This window comes from Pagrus pagrus, assembly GCF_965226575.1.
Source record: "Pagrus pagrus genome assembly, chromosome: 20".
NCBI lineage: Eukaryota > Metazoa > Chordata > Actinopteri > Spariformes > Sparidae > Pagrus > Pagrus pagrus.
The window spans coordinates 18,201,837-18,222,151 of NC_140207.1; the positions used below are offsets into that span (position 1 = coordinate 18,201,837).

Genomic DNA, 20,315 nt, shown 5'->3' on the forward strand with positions numbered 1-20,315 from the left:
GGAGGTTATTTAAAACTTTGGCCAATAGACAGGATTTTAGCACTCAACAACCATGACGGTGGCATGATATAAAAGTGGTGCCATAAATCCCACCTACAGTTCTTGGTATGAGCAGTGTTTTTTGGCTCGTGATGGGTAATGATGAATATGTAGTTGGTGTTCTTGGTGCAGTTGAGTGGTGGTACAGAACGAAACAGGACTTGGTCTTTGTGTACGATTCAAGACGGGGACCGAGAGCGCCTTCAGAGACATGACTCCTCTGCAGAAGAAATAGAGCGAGACAGGAAGCAGGGGACAGAGGCTGGAGGAGAGAAAAAGCGAGCCAGAAAGAGATCCTTTGGTAGCCTGAATCTTCTCAGGCTTTAATTACACTATATTGATCACAGGCGGGAGGGTGGAAGAGGAGGAGGAGATCGAGCAAGGGGGGGGAGACAGTTGGCCAAATTGCAGGCTGTAGTTACTGTAAAGCATGTAAAAAAGGGAGGCAGCGCAATTATACCAAAGTCATACAGTAGATAATTAGAAAATCCTCCCAACTCTGCGCACTTTCTCTCTCCTCGCACCCATTAACTCTGCTGATACATTAACACAGTAAGGGTGTCAAATTCATTCAAGTCACCCGGCCGTATGCATTGTTCTCATCCATCTCACAGCTCCATGCTCGGTTTGATTTGAAATTCTTCGCATCGATTTTTTCTCCCCAGCGCCTTTTGCTCCGGTCCTTCCTTGTAATCAACCATAATAGAATGGTCATGCATGACACTTCTGGCTTCCCTGTAACAACTTGAGCTACATGTTAGGAGGCAAAGAGGTCCACTTCTGCAAAGTTGTGCTTCTTCCCTTCTTTTTTCCATCTTTTCTAGGTTGACCTACTTCAGCAAAGAGCTTAGGTTCCTTTCTTTGTTTCTCACACTGTTGTGGCAAGGGCAGAAAAGCTTCGAGCTCTCCTACTGTATTTCCCTCCACACCCCCTCTCTCCTGATCCAGGCGGATGGCAGCTGAGTCCAGCACAGTGAAATATGCCAGATTCACCCTCACTGGCCCTGCAAAATCGCTCCCGCCGAGTCTCACAGAACTGTATTCCGGGGGTTAAGGAGCTTATGTCTCGTATACGACGCATGGAGAAAGGGGCTGAGCAGTGATTCGCCATGGGAGGGGGAAAAGGAGAGTGAAGCTTCTCTGTGTTGAGTGTATCTCATTATGGCTGAACTGTGTGTTACCTTTGGTAAACAGTGGGGAACATTTCTCAGGCGAGCGTCACTCTAAAAGCAGCAGGCTGGTAAACGACAGCGGCCCGATGGTGGCGCACAGCCATTGCTCAAATCAACAGCCCCACAGGGATGTATGAGTTCGGTCATGATTAGTCAGATAGAATAAATAATCTGCGCTTATGACAGCCCCCTTCATTTCTGCGGGTGTTGAATGGATGCCCCGTCCAAATCTTTTGTGTTAGTAAATTCCCTCCAGTTATTTTTTGCTGAATGACCTTCTCAATCACAAGAAAAGTCAAAAATTCAATTTCTGAAAGAGGCATTCATTATCATAGCGCCTTGTGCTCAAGGGTACCTGCCCATTTACAGTGCGTAAGAGCATTGTGTTGTATAGCTGTACTCCATTTTAATGGCATATTAAGGAAATCAACAAATTAGAGATTCATTAAACAGCCTGAAGGGTTTTGAAAATATTAATGTGAATATTGTCACAGCAGCAAACATATTATTACAGTACGACTATGGATTAGCCATGGTAGCATGAGAAAGACAACAGTTTGATTATAATTTAATTATTTCACACAACCACAACACTGGTTAGAGAAACTGATGTTTGCTGTGACTAAACACAACACTACTTAGATTCCATTTGTAGTCTTCTATCTTCAGGCCGAGGCACAATGCGACACAACCACTGTTGTGAGCCACAGTCTGGCAGCCTGACTTCTATCCATATGTTTGAATTGTTGATGTTCTGCCATCCTGCACTTCTGCACTGCGAGCATCTCATGTGTGAAAAGCAAAACAAGAGTAATTAAATCTTCATTCCTTCACCCCTGCAACCATATTCACATCTGTTAAATTGAAAAAGCACACAGTGTAAAACAGATCCACTTAAGTCAATGCCCCAGTGACTCGTAACGTTGGGAAGTGGGGGGGAAGCTTTTGTCGTCCTCTCCGCGAAAAGTATAATGCTGTGTTGTTTTCATGTTATATGACCCTCTAAGGATTTTGTAAATCAACCACTAATTACAACGTGCACTGACCTGATGGCTGAAATGCTACCTCTAAAGTCTTCCATGGGCTGACAGACAGCTGAGTGAATTCGGCGTCCAAAATAGAGTGCTTCAGCAAGCCGTAAGCAGCTTGGTTAATTAAGACATGCTGACAACTGGTGAACTCTGCGAATCATTATGGATCCCCTGCCTAATTGGAAAGAATGGTCATGGTAAACACATTGTTCTTCTCTATTGGATTGCTGCACTGTTGCTTTAATAAAACCCACAGAAAAACCACCAACAGCCTTTAGAGTCCACCCATGGCTAAATAAACCTAAAGTACACGTCAGGGAAAAAAAATGCTGTTGGACCCCCCACCTCTAGCTTCCCTTAAAAATTTGGAAATTACCCAAATAACATAACATAACCAATTGACATGCACATTCTTTGGGTGGTGAGGAGTCTACAGCACTGGGGCAGTTTCCTACTTTGCCCGGCTGCTAATCAAAGTTCAAGTCAACCACATGGCATGTGTACCGATGAATTCAGGTCTTACCTGCCCTGGACTTTGATGTCAGAGATGGCATAGAAGTATCTGGAAAGGTTGTTCTCATCCACCATCGTAGCTCCTGTAGCAGGCCGGAGCAGGCGGATTCTCAGGTCTGTGATGGTAAAGAAGTCCCTCAGGTTCTTGGTCGTGTCCAGCTGGCCGTAAAGCGAAGCCATGTTGTGCAGCCGGGGCCCAGCAAACAGTGCAAAGCGATCCTTGATCTCAAAACGCACTGTTTTATCATACTTCCACACATAACCTCGTGAGTAGTCCTCAGTGCAGATGATGTCCAGCAGGGTATGCTGGGTCAGGTCCTGCACCGTCTTGGGCTCCATGGTGAAGGCGTCCAGGCAGTCTGTGGCATAGAACTGGTAGGGCTGCCAGGTTCGTCCATAATCCAGCGACTTTTCTAGGACCATCTGTTCGGGCCGACCTGACTCAAAGGTGAGGACGATGTCGTCGGTCAGCTCGATGGTCTTGTTCCAAGATAGCGTGATGTTGACCAGAAGGGCCTTTGGGTACTTCTTCCAAGATGTGGATTGCCAGAAGGTTGTGGGGTTACGGCCCTCGATGTCGAACATGAGCTCTGGAGGGTGGGCGAGTTCCTCTGTGGTGGCATCACATTCATTATTACACATATAGGGGTTTTCCTACATAGAGAGAGAGCAGAGAAAACCAAAGAGAGAAGGAGGAACAAAAAGGAATGAAAAGCCGTTAGTCTTGGCGAGAACGAGAACAAATTAGGTCATTTTCACAGTTGATCAGGAAGAGAACTCAATGTGAGGATGGGGTTGTATGCGTCATATACCATGTTATTAGGAGAGTAATTCAGGGATTTGTGAAACTGAATCACAAGCGTGTCATGTGCATACACACAGTATGCAACCTATGAATATTTGAAGCCACTTAGCTTTATGTTGTACATTTATCTTCCAAGAGTCTGCCAAAACCTCTGTTGACTCTTGTCATTACAGCGCATTTTCCCTGCTCTCTTGTCACTACACCAAGTCACTACAAATATCATGACATATCCTTCCCAGACTTGAAATTAAGATGTCTGTTTTCTTCTGCTCTCCAACGTTGGAAACACAGGAATAGAGTGAATGTGTCAAATGGCCCAGAGGAACTCATTCGCAAACTGAATAGATCAAATGAAAAGCTTTGAAAGAAATGTCTCTTTTCAGTCATACGTTTGACTGAGCTCTCTGAGTCTTGAAGGATCTGCAAGTATCTTGGGTTGTAACTTATTTATTTTTTCTACTTCGATTCATTAAAACCAAGTACATCACCTAAATCCAACATGACTTCATACATAAAGGGCTAATAGATGTTTATTTTTTATCCCTCGTGTCTAAATTTGGCTTGGGGTTTTCAGAAACTATTCTCAAGCCTTTAAATTCATCACACCCCTTGCTTGAAAGAGGTCTTTCCAAAAACATTTGTCCGATTTACCACAAATCATTACCAGGCGATGTTCTCTCCTTGCTCCCTGGGGGCTCCATCTAGCTGTCAGGGGGAGGAGGCACTTCTCCAAGAGGACCTTTCAAGTGCTACAAGCTCCAATTTATCAGGACAAGATAATCCACTACTTGATTAGGTGGGAGATGTCACCCTGTGCGTATGCCCATGTGTGTATGTGTGGAAGCGAGTGTGGCGATGTGGTGAGGAAACAGGGAGAGGAGCAGACCTCTGATGTAAGACAGTCTAATGAAGCGGTGAGGCAGAGATTGAGTAAGTTAGAGGTAGAAAACGGCTCCATTCGGCTAATAAGCTTTGGAAGTTTTACCCCTGTCCTCCAAGGCAAGGTGACAATGAAGCAGGGCTCTGTCAGGCCCTCTGTCTGTTGGAGGGTCCCATTAATATCCTGTCTGGACCATCCCCTACAGGCTTACCCCAGCACTGGACAGCGGTGGCTGGGAGGAGACGAGAGCAGGAAGTATGCAGACTGGCAATGGAAAATTCCACTTGGGCTTTAGTGTACCGTTACATGGTGGGAGGTTAGGTGTGCCATTAACTGCAGCATCTGGTGCACTGTGTATCCACAGACAGATGTGTAATAAGTCATACACGACAGTTATGCCTGCTTATGGGGTGTGGACAGTTTCTAAAAAACACACTTGGCATGCAGGATGGCTGATCGTGTTGCTGCAGCTTGTTGTGAAAGTGCGTCCATTGAAGGACACCTAAACTGTTATTCAGTGAGAGTGGAGCACAGGTTTGAATTTAATTTTCTTGCGCCTGTTTATTATCAATTATACTGTATTCCTGCTATATCACATTAATTTAACAACACTAGACAACAACTCACATCCATTTTTGGGATTAGCACTTCCCCTTTGAAATCGTGCCCTTATATGCCTGAAATCCTATTAAATGTTGTTTGAGACATTTATATTTTAATTAAATCTCAGACTCGAAATCAAGTTTTCAGTCAAACCATATTCTATTTTTACACTGAGCAATTATCTCCTCACCGCAGACTTTTCTACAGCAACTTCTGCTTCATTCTCATTAACAGACAGTGGTGGAGGAAGTACTTTATTTAAAGGTCCAATGTGTAGGAAGGCAGATCATTTCAGTAACAGGATACCAAAATATATTACATGTTATTTTTATTAGTTATTTAATAGTATTTTATTACAAACAATCATTTTCCACAACAAAAAGGTTACAAAAAATTTTGTGCATGCCTTTAAATATAAAAAACAGTCAGGATCGGCCAAATTTAGAATTGGTCAGACATTAAAAAAACTGGAATGGCCCAAAAAAATTGTAACTGGTGCAGCTCTACTTTAGATCTACTGAGAGGACAAACCTCTTCAACTGAGTCCCACCACCATGTTTCTATAGTACGGATGAGAGGGCGTTTTTTTGTGTTTTCAGTGGCCATCGTAAGGGAGGGTGAGACGAGGGGTATTCAGTTGGTTGCAATCTGCAACCTCACTGCTCAATACCACTGAATCCTTCACACAGTACAGTACCTTTAAGGTGGGGCTCATTTTAACTACTTCATACACTGTCAAGGAGGTTAATCTTTTACAATTTAACATGTCTAATTAATGTTCACAGGTTTTGAAGGAAAAACTTATTCTGTACAGAAACCATTATCTATAGTTGTTGAATACATTTCACCCTGTATTGCAGTGGAGTGCAAGTAAAATTTTGTGAAATATTGAGAGTCTTAAGTACTTAAGTACTGTACTTAAATACTAAGTTACTTTCCATCAGCAGCTTTAAAAAGGATTTAAGCCACCCTCAAACCAGACTTCCCAATGCCTAAACCTATGTGGTAGCCTCAACCTTTGGCTCTCAGGTCAAGCCTTTCTGTTCCTTTACATCTAAATCCAATCCAGTGATCATCTATTACTGTAAACACCTACACACACACACACACACACACACACACACACACACACACACACACACACACAAAAACTGCTTTCCTCACCAGCACATCTCTGTAATCAGACAAAGATGTATCCGTATCGATCCCTGCAGCTGAGCAGCTGAAAATCTGCTGTGTAGCACCTGCATGAAACCTTGGCCAGTTGTCCAGCGCTCCTCCTGAACACACGGGTTAAAAACCTTTCATTACTGTCTCCTCCGCTTCTCACCTAATGACAAAATACTGCCTTTATGAAGATCAATAACCTCACCGGCCATCCCGGAGAAGAGAAAGGAGATAAAATGCTGAGTATACAGCCTCATGAAAATCAATGGCAGTTTTCTGTGTTTTACTGTAGGGCACCACGGAGGGCTCTGTTGGCCGATTAATGGCTTGGCACACATTAAAATAATTGACAGCGCCCGGCACTGCAGCATTTCTGTAATTACAAAAGATGTTTCTATTAATCCCAGTGTAATGATAAGTGGCCAGGATGGGGGACAGCCATCGCAGATTACAAAGCCAGCGCTGAGGTTACTAGAGCAGATAAGTCACGCTAAATTGGCGCTAATAGAGATGCCGTCGACCCACCCAAAACACAGGGGCTTAATCCGATTATTAGCATTGTGATGCAGTGAGATAGTGTGAGGGAGCAAGCGCGTGTGCGTGCAGGTGGGTGTTCGTGTGTAGTAACATGTATGCGGTTGTGGGTGGATTTCACAAATCATCAGGAAGCTGCTCTAAATTCATCTGGCATCGTGCCCGTTGTTGTCAAACTGTTCAGGCTAATTTTACCAACCGACTAGAGGAATAAAAACCAACAAAGCAGCAACGTGGAGGATAATGAATTAGACTAATTCCATTTAGCTGCACTCCAAAGACCAGCGTTATTTGTAGTGTTTAGGTCACAGGGAAGTGTTTTCCCTTGCTCTGCTAACCGAGGCTTTTAGGCATGTTACAGATAGAACAATTTGGATGATGCACTCAGAGGTAAGACAACACGTCATGTCACTTGTCTAAAGCAATTTACCTCCCAAAGATGTGAAAATCAAGACACTATTTTTGGCCTTTTTCAAGATGTTTCACTGTTCCTCTGTGACTGCTACAGTTTAATGAACAATGATCAATGATCTTAACAATTATCTCCTGAGCTTTATCCATCATCTATCCATCTGTCTCTACTTTGATGCAGATTCTCAGATTTTTATGATTCATTACTTAGGTTGAATATGTGAATAACTACTGTATATGCTGAATTTATATTTTTTTGTTCCCTCAATCACATGCATTTTTTTCCACAGTGGCTAAATATAGAAGATAAGAGGTGTTTTATGTTTCAACCTTCACCCTAGCATAAAAACCTAAGAACAAACCTACAGTACATGTAAAATGTTGTTCTGACAAAAGAAGGGCAGGAGATATTTATGTACCTCTCCTCATCAGTTATTATAAATGCACCACAGATACAGAGGTCAAAGTTAAGATCCATGAAAAGTAGACATACATATACAAAAGCAGTGCAGAGCAGGTAAGCTACAGAGGGTTTGACCGTGTCTGGTTTTAAAATAAGATACGACCGTGGTGTCTGACAGCCTTGGCCCGGTAGCACGGCAACCGCTGATGGAGAATGGGACTTCGGGGAATATAAATTTACTAACTGCCCACAAGCCATCTAGATAGATGGGCTTACACCAATCAAACAGATCCGTTTGTGTGACAGGTGTCTTGCACTTGTAACCCAGATAGCAAATTGAATCCACCTTCCATCTTTTCCTCCTACTACCCTTCCTTTGTCTCTTTCTCTTCTAGCATGAATGGGTTTAATTGCACAAGTGATCAGTGCGCGAACTTGAGAGTGATAAATCAATCTTAACGTGTGTCTGATGTTGTTTTTAGACAGGAAAAGCTTTAGATCTAACTCTTAAAAGACATTGTGAAGTGCAGGCATTATTTGTCTAAATAACAAGCTTTTATTATTTTTTAGCTCCTGTATGTATCAACTGTTTTTCATCACTCAGGATCTGTGGTGCATTTTGGATAAAAGAGCCCTGATATCAAGAGTCAGACTGTCAAACAACCTAAGATCACAACCAGCCATCGTTTGAGCACTTTTTAAATCTGTAAATGTGAAACAAGAAGCAAAGAAACTGAAAATGAATTCAACCTCCAAATGATGAGCTGATTATTAAAAGTCCAATACAACTGCAGTGTTTCTAAAGCAGCTTCCATAGTGCAGAGTACAATGTAATGACATCAGTAACATGCCAAACGATTCCTCTGGTCTTGATAAATAGAACTAAACTGGATTCAATAAATACAAATGTTTTATTTTTCACAATATATTTATTTGAAATGATACGTATTTCCTGCCTATAGATGTAACCCCAGACCTATATTGTGCATAGTTTATGATACTGACATTTATATTGGCATTTACAATAGTCAACTGTCAATCATTTCAGCTTCGAGCACTTGTAATAAAAATCTTATATAAGGAGAAACTATATCAGCATATAATGGATACGCAATAACAAGAAATTAAATTAATTTACATAATGTGTGGTCTATAAGAGATATGTTTTATTCATTTAGATGCAATCTGGACACACGCAATGCTAAAATAGGCAGGCCAACATCCATCCATCCAACTAACACACACACACGCAATCCTGTCTTCGCTGTCATTATAGCACGCGAGAGAGACAAAGACAGATGGAGAGTGATTGCAGGAGTTTATCACTAAACACATATCAATACTAGAGCCTGGGAACTCCTAATGACACAAACAAATTGCTTCCTCACCACATGCTGCAGCCGGTGCAGGTTTGGTAAGAAACTTTTTTCTCATTTTATAAGAAATAAATCCAAATCATTTCCACGCTCCACTCCCCACTCATTGTTTTGCTTCTCGAGCTGCTGTCTTTAAAACATTCTGTTCTATAAGGAGAGTAATCTTTATTGCCACAGAGGTTAAAAAGACATTACGTTTAAAGATCGCATGCTGCATTTAGATGTCTATAAATCATTACAGCATTAATTTATCGGAGACTCTCTCGCAAAGGGAAAATGATTCGTGACACTAACACAGTGCTAGCATAAAAAGTCCATCCATTCATCCATCCATCCATCCATCCATCCATCCATCTCCTGTTCGTTACAAGGTCATGGAGGACCGGAGTGTATCCCAGCATGATGAGATGCACATTCCATCCCAGACAGGTCGCCTGTAACCTGTTGGGCTCCTCGTACTGGAATCATAAACTTAAATTAATGGTCAGTAAAAAGTTCAACCTCAGTTTGACGGAAACTCACAGACCGAGAGGATATTTCTCTTACATTTCCTTCATTTCAACTTTGTGCCCACATGTGTGAACATTGCATCAACAGCGCAGAATTTCTCTCAGCATCCCCCCAGAAATGCATAATCTCTTTTCTCACATCTATCCATTTCTCTTCCATGTTTTTTTACCTCTTTCCTCAGCCAGGTGTGCGTCTGTGTGTACGTGCGTGTGTGTAAGACGGGGGTTGGGGTTAAAGCTATCCCTGCTGCATTAATGAGACCTTGTGTTCCACGATAGATTTCTTCATCCCCGACCCAGGGGCTTGATTGAAGCAGTGCTCTCTCAATTTCAAACCCCCCCCCCTCTCTCTCTCTCTCTTTCTCTCTCTCTCTCCCCAGTCATGCCAACACCTTTACTGGATTCCCTCTCTCTCTCTCCCTCTCTCCCATGGTGATAGGTGATGCAGACAGAAAGAGGGGCTTAACCTGGACGTGGAATGAATATTGGATGCCAGTGTGACAGATTACAGTGGTAATAGACACCCAGGCCAAATCCTCACAAGGATTACAATCATATTTTCAAATGGCTCAGGGTCGGCCGGAGGTCGGTCGGCCTGGACCATGGTCAACAAGGCGACGGGGGACCTGAAATCACACACACACACACACACACACACACACCCCAACACACACCAGGTTCTGCTTAGCCAACTGTGCGTTAGATCAGACATGGTTTTTGCATTCATTTTCATAGTTTTTGATATGGCTTTTATGACTTCTGGTTATTTTTACAATAAGCTTTATGTCAAAATGTTCAAAGCCCAGGAACATGCATTAATAATTAGATACAAGCTAAAGGAATGAGTTGGAGATGGCACCCTGGTTAGGACATTCAAGCCTTTGAACACACACTGACTCATCAGACTCATCCTCTTAACATTGTGGTGCAACACTGATACATGATCCTCATCTTTTCTTTAATATATCAGTTCTGAATTAATTGATGAGTCAACTGACAGACAACTGACAACCATGTTGATCGTTAATTGTTAAAGACTTGTTTTACTTTGTTTGTATTTATTAAATGACTTTAGTTTTACTAAATTAAGTTTTAGTTTAGTTTAAGTAAATGAATTGAGAAAAAATTATTGAGGAAATTATGATTAAGTAAATCTACAATTAGCCAATGACTCGATAGCCAATGAAAATTAATTGATTTACAATTGATTCGTTTAAGTCATCTTCTCCTGGTTTCCGCCTCTTAAATGTAAAGGTTTGCTGCTTTTCTTTGTCATTTAATAGTGAATGGGGGAAGCATTCTTCACAATCCTTTGACATTTTATAGATGAATGATGAATCGAATAATCGTGAAAATAATTGGCAGATTGATCAAGAGTTAAAATACTCGTTGGTTGCAGCCCTAGAGTTTAGCCTATAAAGTCTAACCATAGCATTTGTTGCGCTCTCACAGAAACACACAGATATACAAAGAGAACTGGTGCTCAATCAAACCTCAGCAGCTGGAAGTGGACCGTAGACGACAGCTCGCAGGGTCCAACAGATGAAATATGCTGTTTTGTGGCACCAGTGGGAAAAATTCAATAGTGATCTAAGGCAACGATCTGCGCCGTGCGACCACCTTAAGCACCACAGAGTGGGCTGTCCAGTCGACTGAGGGGAGGTTACGAGGCGAGACGATGTGTAAACGTCCTCGCGTTGCGTTCATCGTGATCAGTGGTGGCGGTTTAGAAGATTCATGAGCCTTAAAACAACAGTGCAGAAAGCATTCAGCACGCAGCCTCTGCACGTTCAGAGGATATAAAAACAATTTTATATTCCATTATCTTTTATATTGCAGTGCAAGCCCCACCGGGTGCCACTGCGATATGGTTTGAGGACAGGACGATATCCCCTGCTTAAGAGATGGTATATTTGTGAGAGCAAGGCAAGTACACCCATTAAGGGCTACAGCCAGGGGTTGATTGATGGCTTAAAGGATTCAACACAGGCAGTTAACTTGGCAGGTTAATGGTACAGTGCAGAACATCGCCACAGTTAACTTAAAGTTAAGTAAAACTTATTCATGCGGCACAATGTACACAATTCGCTACATCCTTGCAAGCCTACGTTGAACAACAGTAAGTTGTGATAGATGGAAAGACCTCATGATCTAAATGTGAAAGGAGTGAAAAGGCGAATGACATCCAGCAGCATAGACATACAGTACATCTCTGAGCCACACACAGTATTGAGGTGACGGGGAGGTTCGTCAACCTCACAGTTAGTATTCTTACTATAATCTATTAATGTCTAATAGCCTACTTTTTATCAATACTTTTTATATCTAACTATTTCAAATGTGTATCAATTTCCTTTGTGCTGTTTTCAAATGGTCCATTTTTTTTCAATACTTTTTAAGCTACCTAAAATTTTTATTTTTAAGATGATCCCTTTGCTTAAGTTTAGACTGAGCTGTGTCAGACTATTTTACAGATTCTCAATCACAACATACAGGCCTAGTGTTCAGTTCTTACAGCTTGCTTAATATGACAAAAAACAATTCAAGTTAGTCAAACACTTCTACCACTTTCACTTTTAACTACATGGCAAATGCAAGAATATACTCCAGGGTCGCACCGCTGATTGGGAACCAATGATTTAGGCAACGGTGTCTTAATACAGAAGATCCATAGCTAACAATAATGAACTGTCTGTGACAAATATTTCAAGAACATCCAGTGGTAGTGGCAGTGCATTAAAATTGAAAGAGAAAGAGTATGTAGATTACCAGTTCAAATCAAAGCTGAATCCTTTATTAAAATCTACGGAAGAAAAATGAAGCATTATTAATGTATGAGTAACTAAAAGAGAAAAGTTAAAATGTACAAAGTTGTGGTTAAGTGCTGTCTGGAGCTGGTCATGCTTTATGCTTGTTACATAAATGTGTGACTCATACAGTGAAAACATAACCACTCAGCTTCCAGGTATACAGTAGATTTGGATATTAAAATAAAAAGAACATATTTCCAGATGACTACACTACTGCCGTCACCAAATCAGGAATGAATCACTGTTATTTTCAAGTGTCATTCATCTTTTATTAAGATGACATTTCCACACTGAGCCAATACACCAGGGCATAATCGATCTGCTGGCTGCTGCAGTGCTACATCTCTCAATCAAACTGTCCTGTCAGATAACATGAAGACTTTGGATTTTTTCACTATACAAGAAGCCTTGAAAACAAGACCTGCCTGTGGCCATGATCACCCCTTATCTTTTAGCAGCAAAATCCCTCAGGAGTTGACATCATGAAGCAGAGGCTACATCACACTCTCACTACCGTTCCATCCCCCACCGCCATTCCTCTCCCTCTCACCATTGCCGCATCCACGGGTATTTTTAATGATATAATAACGCTACATATCCTGTATGTAAGCCCTCCAGAGGGACATGGATCACTGTCACCTTGACCAAGCTAAGAGGCTAACCCCAGCGAAGGGAGCTGCCCTGGCTTCTTCCCCATGGATACACACCCTGACCTGCCTGCAACAATGGAGCTACCTTACAAATTAGTGCTTGAGCATTTGGAAACAGAGAGGAAAGAAGTAAAACACAAAGGAATATTTGCAGTAAGGAAGGGCACTGACGTCAATGATTGCTGGAATGGCAAGCATATGATTAACCATGCTGTACCCTGACTAAGTATAATTTTACATTTTGTCATTAGAAATCTCAACATGGTGTGGTAGAAATACACTACAGTGTTAAAAACTTAAGTCTTTAAGGTGCACCATTTAATTCATAAAGGCAAACGTGAAGTATCTTCCAATCACAAGGCAGCAACTCTTCGTAGATATGAAACATTCTTTAGATGACGGGGGGTTATTTTGTTCTAGCTTTAAATGTAGCAGGGTTGACTGAAACACAATCATAAGCAATGAATAAAATAATAATGCTGTCCTGTTCTACTTTGATGTTTCTCATGTTTAGCTTGTTTTAGCACCTTCTTGTAGCTTGTTCTTAGCACCTCCTAGTGGTGAAAGGTTGCATTTTCTCTCATCATTCTCATATACACCTTCAAGAATCGGAGGCTGCCATCCAGCCACATGCATGTTAACAATCCGTCCGTTCGTGCTTGCATCGTAAGCTCCCCTATCATCTGTATGTTTTAGTTTATTATCATCCCACCTATTTTTCTGTACGGTAGCAAATGGCGAGAGACAAATAGTTTTTGAATTGTGCCATGAATCACACATTTGTCAATTTAGAAGATAATTTTTGTACTTGAGAAGGTCGCAGTTTGCCATACAACCAATCAAAAAGACTGTAACAGCATGTAAACAGAAAGACTACAGACCCAACAGTAGCATAAGTGACAGTGGCATAAGTGATGCTGTCTCTCGTTTAACGTTCACCAAAACCAATGAGCAAAACCTCGTCGAGCCGGCCCCGCATATTAGCTAGCTCACTAAACCGACAAACTCACCTTTCACATAACTGCATTTGTCATCAGGCCAGACTTTTGATTTTCACCTTGTTAAATACTTTTCCTGTGCCTAGGTGGCGACCATGTTGGGGTTGGTGATGTATATTGAGTGAGGCGATGTAGTTCCCTGAGCCGTTTCACACAAAACTGTGATTTTCTTGACATGAAAAAAATGATCAGTGAAATTGACAGTCATCATTATTGTTATTCGTGGCACAATTCAAAAATGAATTTGTCTCAAGTCTAAAGTGATTTACTTATTACCTACACTCATTACTGTGGCTGAATCCTGTGTGACACTAACACTGATGGAGGACTGACACTGCTTACGCTCAGCCTCCCGTGTTAAGTCTTGTTTTTTTCACAAGTTACAAGCATCCACACAAGTGTATAAGAGCAGGTTTTGCCAGACACTGGGGAGTACCGACAAGGTTTGTATGGGTGGGTTTAGTGGCTGTAATAAAAATCAGGCCCGGTGCCTGTGTTTACTGAGATTTGATTCCCCTGCAAATGACTGCTCCAACATTCAGGCCAGTGAAAGTCATATAGTACTAGTTTTTGGACACGCCACAGCTTTCAGGTTCTGATTTGGCAGCATTTAGAGACGTAGTACACTTTTTATTCACAAACCACCCAAAATGCGCAATGATGAAAATAAATGCTATCAGGAGAAATGACTTCTCCTGCTGCCACTGAAGAATAAGCAGAGCAGCTCAGTGTCCATCACACAGGTTTTGCAGTCAGTCATATCAGTGCCCTCACATTTCTTTCCGAGTGATACTTTTTCAATCAAGCCCCCCTCAACAAACTTCACCCCTCATTAGTGGCTCCATAGACCACTGTCAGTACATGGAGAATCTATTCCTGTTAATGAGTGTTTCTGTGACACGGTCAGCAGCGGCCAGAGCAGGGGGGTAAATTTAGCACCTTCTAATTATCTCAAAAGGGTCTGCAGGATGAGGTTGGGGGGCTGAGGGTTGTGGATGTGTCAAAAAAATCCAATAAGTCGTCCTTTTCCGGATTCACAAGATTTCTATTTTCTTTTCTCCGGTCTTTAGGGGCTCTTATTTGATTTATTTTTTAAAGTCGGAGCTTTTAAGAGATGATTAAAATCAATATCGTGGTAAGGCTCTGCCTTCGCAGTGTGGATATTTAACTGTGCAGAGTGTAGTTGGGATTCAGCTCCAGGCCTCTCTGTCAGATCACTGAAGGTCTATTTAGTCATTCTACAGGGAGACTTTCTTCTCCCCCCCCCTCTTTATTCTTCTCTCTCTGTCTCCTTCCCTCCCCTCCATTTTTTCTTACCACTGAATCTGAGAATATGATTGGCAGATGACTCCTGGGAAAAAGAGCTCGGGCCTTTTCCTCTCTCCGAGCTCCGAGGATCACGACACTCAAACACACTGACAGGCAATGAGGGCGCACACACACACATACAGACACGCACATTCATTTTAAAGGCAAGTCACACAGATCCCTTAAGAAAAAAAAAAACACAAATACACACACACACACACACACACACACTGACTTGGCTCTATTCCTGTGATCCTTGACAGCTTAGTGTATTCATAGAAATGAATGAAACTCCCAAACTTGGCCCAGAATTGACTTTTTGGACATCTTTTACTCTGATTTTAGCTTCAAAAAAGCTTCATAACCTCATGTTATCAGCATTTCTAACCACAGAAAAAATTGCGTTCCCTTGCCATCAACATTTCATACTTTCGCCAAGGGATTAAAAAAAAAAGTAACAACATGACAAATCCGTTCTTTAGTTTAAAGCTACAGAAAGCACTTGTGAACATCAGTCAATACAAAAGCAGCCCTCAGAAATCCTGTGAATAAAAAATTCAGAAAAATATAATTCTCTGTCATCATCCATCATTAAAAGCGAATTAATGGAACTCTTTAATGCAGAGGAGCGAGAGGATAGACTTGATTCATGCATTCTTTGAATCCTCTCCTCTGCTTCCTCATGTCAGGCTAAAAAAAGGCAGCAGTCCAGGAAATAAAAAAACTGAAGGAAGACTAACGGCGCACAGCCAGTGACAATGAAACACAAGTGGATCCACTTGATTCCGCGACAATAACGTCAAGCATCCGCCGCCATCGTAATCACAATCCTCAAAAGGGAGTCAAGGGTGCTCCGCCAGCTGATTGTCTCAGAGCTCTTGATGAGACGCCATTAGAAAAGATGAGAGAAAAGTGAGGGGTGGGGGTCGGGCGGGAGTGAGATGTAAAAAAAAAAAAAAAATTCAGAAAAGGAAATCAAAAACTTTAACAGGGCCAGAGGGAAATACAAGACTAATCAACTCCACTCTGCTGAAATTATAGATGAATTAAGCACTCTGTTAGTGATTAATTAAACCAAGAGATTCATACTAATGAGACCACACAGAGCAGCGTGTGTGTGCGTATGTGTGTGTGTGAGGTGGGGCGTCCTGTAAAATTTCTTGCGTTCATTTCTGGCACCAAACATAGCAGCAGCAGCAGCAGCAGCAGCAGCAGCAGCACACAGGTTTCAGGCTGCAAGCCACTTTAAAGAGGGATTAGATGCAGTGGTTGATTTTGTGATCGCTGCACACAGGCTGTGCTCATTAGGGAGTCAACAGATGCTGAAAATAGCTTAAATAAAGGGATATCTGGTCTCGGACTTTAGGGAAGAGAGCCTCTTTGTTTACGCTCATGGGACAGTAAAAATGTAAAACCAGTGTACAAGAAGATTTCACATTAATGCTCATATTTTGCCTATAAAAAAGGGAGCAAAGAACTTTCTCAGGAAGTTACTTGTTAAGCTAACAGCAGCAGGCATTCGTGTGTTGGCTGGCTTTTTTTAAATTTTTTTTAACAAAGCAGGTTGCAAATACCATGGGAGCTGGTCTGAAGTATAATATATATGAAACAAAACAAGGCAGAAAAGCTAATTTGGCCATTTTACATGAAATTTCAAGACGGTCCCTGACTTCAGATAGTAAGTTTAGATCTACACTCAGTCAAAGTGCCAGGCTTCAATATGTGGTCATGAAGTACCAATAACACATGCAACATCAGTCAATTTTATCCTGCACTGCACAAACAATCTGGTGGAAACTCGTTAACCTCGTTAAATGTGTTTTTCAGGATGGGGTGTTGAGTTTCTCCAAACTCACCCTTCAATATGACTTTAGATTAGATTCTGTTCTATTTTTGATTTAAACATTGTTTTATCAGCATGTTACAGCATTGCATCTGGATTCATAAAGATAAAATAGGATGTAAATATGTGAATGACAGATGTAAGGGCATGATTCCCATACATCTGTCATTCACATTTTCACATCCTTCTTTTAAAAAGATAGGGGTATTTTACATCAGCTGTTTGACTTTATCCTGGTGGATTTTGTAGGTTACGGTTCGGCAAGTTCAAGTAATATCAAACAAAAATAAAGATTCCAGAGCTCAACAATAAATACCGCCCTTCTGGGAAGGGAGAGATTCAGTTTGTTACAAAGTTCGGTTTCTCAAATCTGTCACGAGTAACCGGAGTAACATGAGTAACCTGATCTGTAACCAGTCAGTTGGTCGTTTTCTTGTACATGGTGTCCAGAAGTGCAGCTGGTAGCTTCCTTCGGACGAGTAGGCCAGAGTAGATACAAATAAAATACTGGGGGAATTTTTCCATAATTGAAATTGAAAGCTCATTTCAGTCAGTTTTCTTTATTCAGAATTCAAATTGAGACACAACTATTTTAAGCTCATTGGCTATTTGTTTACACTTTTACAAATCTACATCCTGAAAAGTCATGCGGCTTTAGCTGCTGGGAGTTTACTGTTAGCAGCTTCAGACACCTCCAGTGTCTTGACAGATGCTATATTAAAATCAGAATGGCTTCTTCCAGCGTGTTTTTTTATTTTTTTTATATAGTTGACGGCTCTGGGGAAATGATGTGATGAACATCAATTGGGTTTTTTCTATTTCACCGGTAAAAGAAGTAAAACCAAGAGATACATTAAGAATCCTCAGATCGAAGGATATTCTCCTTTTAAAGAAAGCTGCCCTGGGAATTCACTATAATCAGCTTTTAATATGCATACAGTCACTGCAAAATTGTCTCCTAACAGTGTATAGTATGATCTAGGACAAAAGAATAAAGTAATATCCCCTGGATCTACTGTTCCTGGCTTGTAGATGTGTAAGAAGTAGGTTTTTGTAGACTGGGTTTGTAAAATGAAAGAGAACAGTGCTGACTGCAGGTTCCCATGTCCTATTTTGGTGCTTGACTATTTATGAACTCCAACAGAGGTATGTGCAATCACAACTATATTTGTGCAACCGCAGTGAGATTTCACCTCATGTTTTAGGTTCTAAGGAAGGGTTGCTCTTGAATTCACAAGTTGACACAGTTATAAATACTGTAAAGAGGAGGATTTTCGTCTGAGGATGCCACATTTATTGGTGTTAAAGGATTCCTACATGTACTACGTGGTATCAAGAGCTATGTACATGTACTTTACACATTTGCAGTTCAGCCATGGAGTAGCAGGTTCAAGTAGAGAGAGTCATTAATTAATGTAATCAAATGCTATTGAATGAAAGCCAGACCACGGTATCTTAGGTAGGGTCATGCGTGCAATTATTTCAACACACAGAATCTGATTGATCAATTTCTTTTTGGGCTTGAGAATGTGTGCACGTGTGGAACCACTCTTGACGATGTGTGTGGTGTAAATTAACACTGGTGAGAAATAAACATAGATTCTGACTCAAATCCTTTAGTGGTTATTTATCAAGGAGTCCGTTTACAGAGTAATCAGGTTTCAGCTGAAAGGACAGAGCTCAGGCCCCAGGGTGGGTGTTTAAGGTACACCAGAGACAGAAAAAGGAACTAAAGGTCGAAAGAGGAACTGTGGCTGAGGTCTGACAGCTTCAGACGTGTCTCGTGGTTGTTGCCGAAACCAGACAGCAGGTTGTGACCATCAGATACAGCACAGTGAAACGTACCGAGCGTCATTAGCTCATAAAGGTCAGCACACAGAGCAAGAAATGTGGTCTGAGCTAAATATATAGTTATATGATAAAGTGACATCACAGCTAAAACAACTCCTAAATTATAAACATACCAATGCTACCGTCTACCATGTAAAGATAAAAGTTAGTGTCAGTGATAAAGAAGTCTATATCCATTTTTATTTGAAAAACAATGGAATAATTTATTTCAAAGTGAATTTATACCATTAATGCCCATATTTCTTTTGTCTATTGTTTCTCTAGTAGGCTAATGCATTACTGAGCGGCTTCAGCTCCATATAAGATATTCACATTATCTGTAAGTGCCATTTAACTGTAATCAGTCTGCACTGTTTCATCATGCAAAGTAAAGAGAGAACTCCCACACACTGTCCTTTCACATGCAAAAAACTTTACTGGACATACGTTTCAGTCCTAACACCTTCATCAGGTAAACCAGATGGACAAAGAACATTCCAGACAGATACAGCCAATATCTCCACAGGTGAGGCCAATTAAAATCAGTATATCCAAGCTGTCAGGCACTTAGTCCCACAGGACATATGCATTTATCCAACTTGATGTCACATCTCACCATCAAAAATGGACACAATTTACATTCTACACAAACAGCACTTACATTGAACATACAAGGAACTTTTAACTGTTCTTAATTTAATACTGACCTGTCTATATGACCTACATAAGGAAACAAGAACATTTGTACATATATCTATAGTTCTTTTTAACACCTGTCACCAGGACGGATTCCAACTTACCCGTGTTGGATAAGTCATAAAATGAAAATCTCTCGGCCTGAAAAAAGAAGCTGCCTTTAGTCTGGTTGTACGGCACTAAAACAAAAGTTGCCTTTGTTTCACCATTGTCATCTTTTGTCAAGAGGGGCCATCAGAATCAGCAACAAATTAGAGTAGCTTTAATCTACACACAAACATAGATCAGTAAAATGATATATAAAATCAGCATATCAAAATTAGTCTCGACTATCATAATATCACTGTTAAGGCTGTCCTATGATGACCTGTAAATGGGCAGTAGCTCGCCATATACCATATAATAGTAGAAATAGGAAATCGGAGAAATGACTTAAAAGTGCCACACCTGAAATATATAAACATTGGGATGATGAAGACGATGTGAAAAGACCTTCTGAAACGTTGTATCTCGAATAATGTTTTCTACAGGGACAGTGTGCAGAGGCTTTCTCTTCTCCTTTATATGGATATTTCCTCCTGCCTACAAGAAACTAAAGGTGTGCATGAGCCTTGACAGTCAAGCTTTTTACCATCATGTCAGGTGAAATCACAATGTACCTGTCCCCTTACTGTATATTTTTATGTATCTATTCTTGGACAAGCCACTTGTCAAGTGTCAAATAATAATAAAATACA

General features: G+C 41.1%; 1 protein-coding gene across 4 annotated transcripts in view; it reads right to left on the minus strand.

Annotated features, from left to right (window-relative positions):
• Positions 1–20,315, minus strand: part of ntng1a (netrin g1a) — a 290,034-nt gene that overhangs the window by 56,267 nt on the left and 213,452 nt on the right. For all 4 annotated transcript variants that reach the window (XM_084339810.1, XM_084339811.1, XM_084339809.1 and 1 more), the window contains one exon: positions 2,766–3,409. In XM_084339810.1, the coding sequence (XP_084195936.1) occupies positions 2,766–3,409 (644 nt within the window). The remainder of the gene's footprint in view (positions 1–2,765; positions 3,410–20,315) is intronic.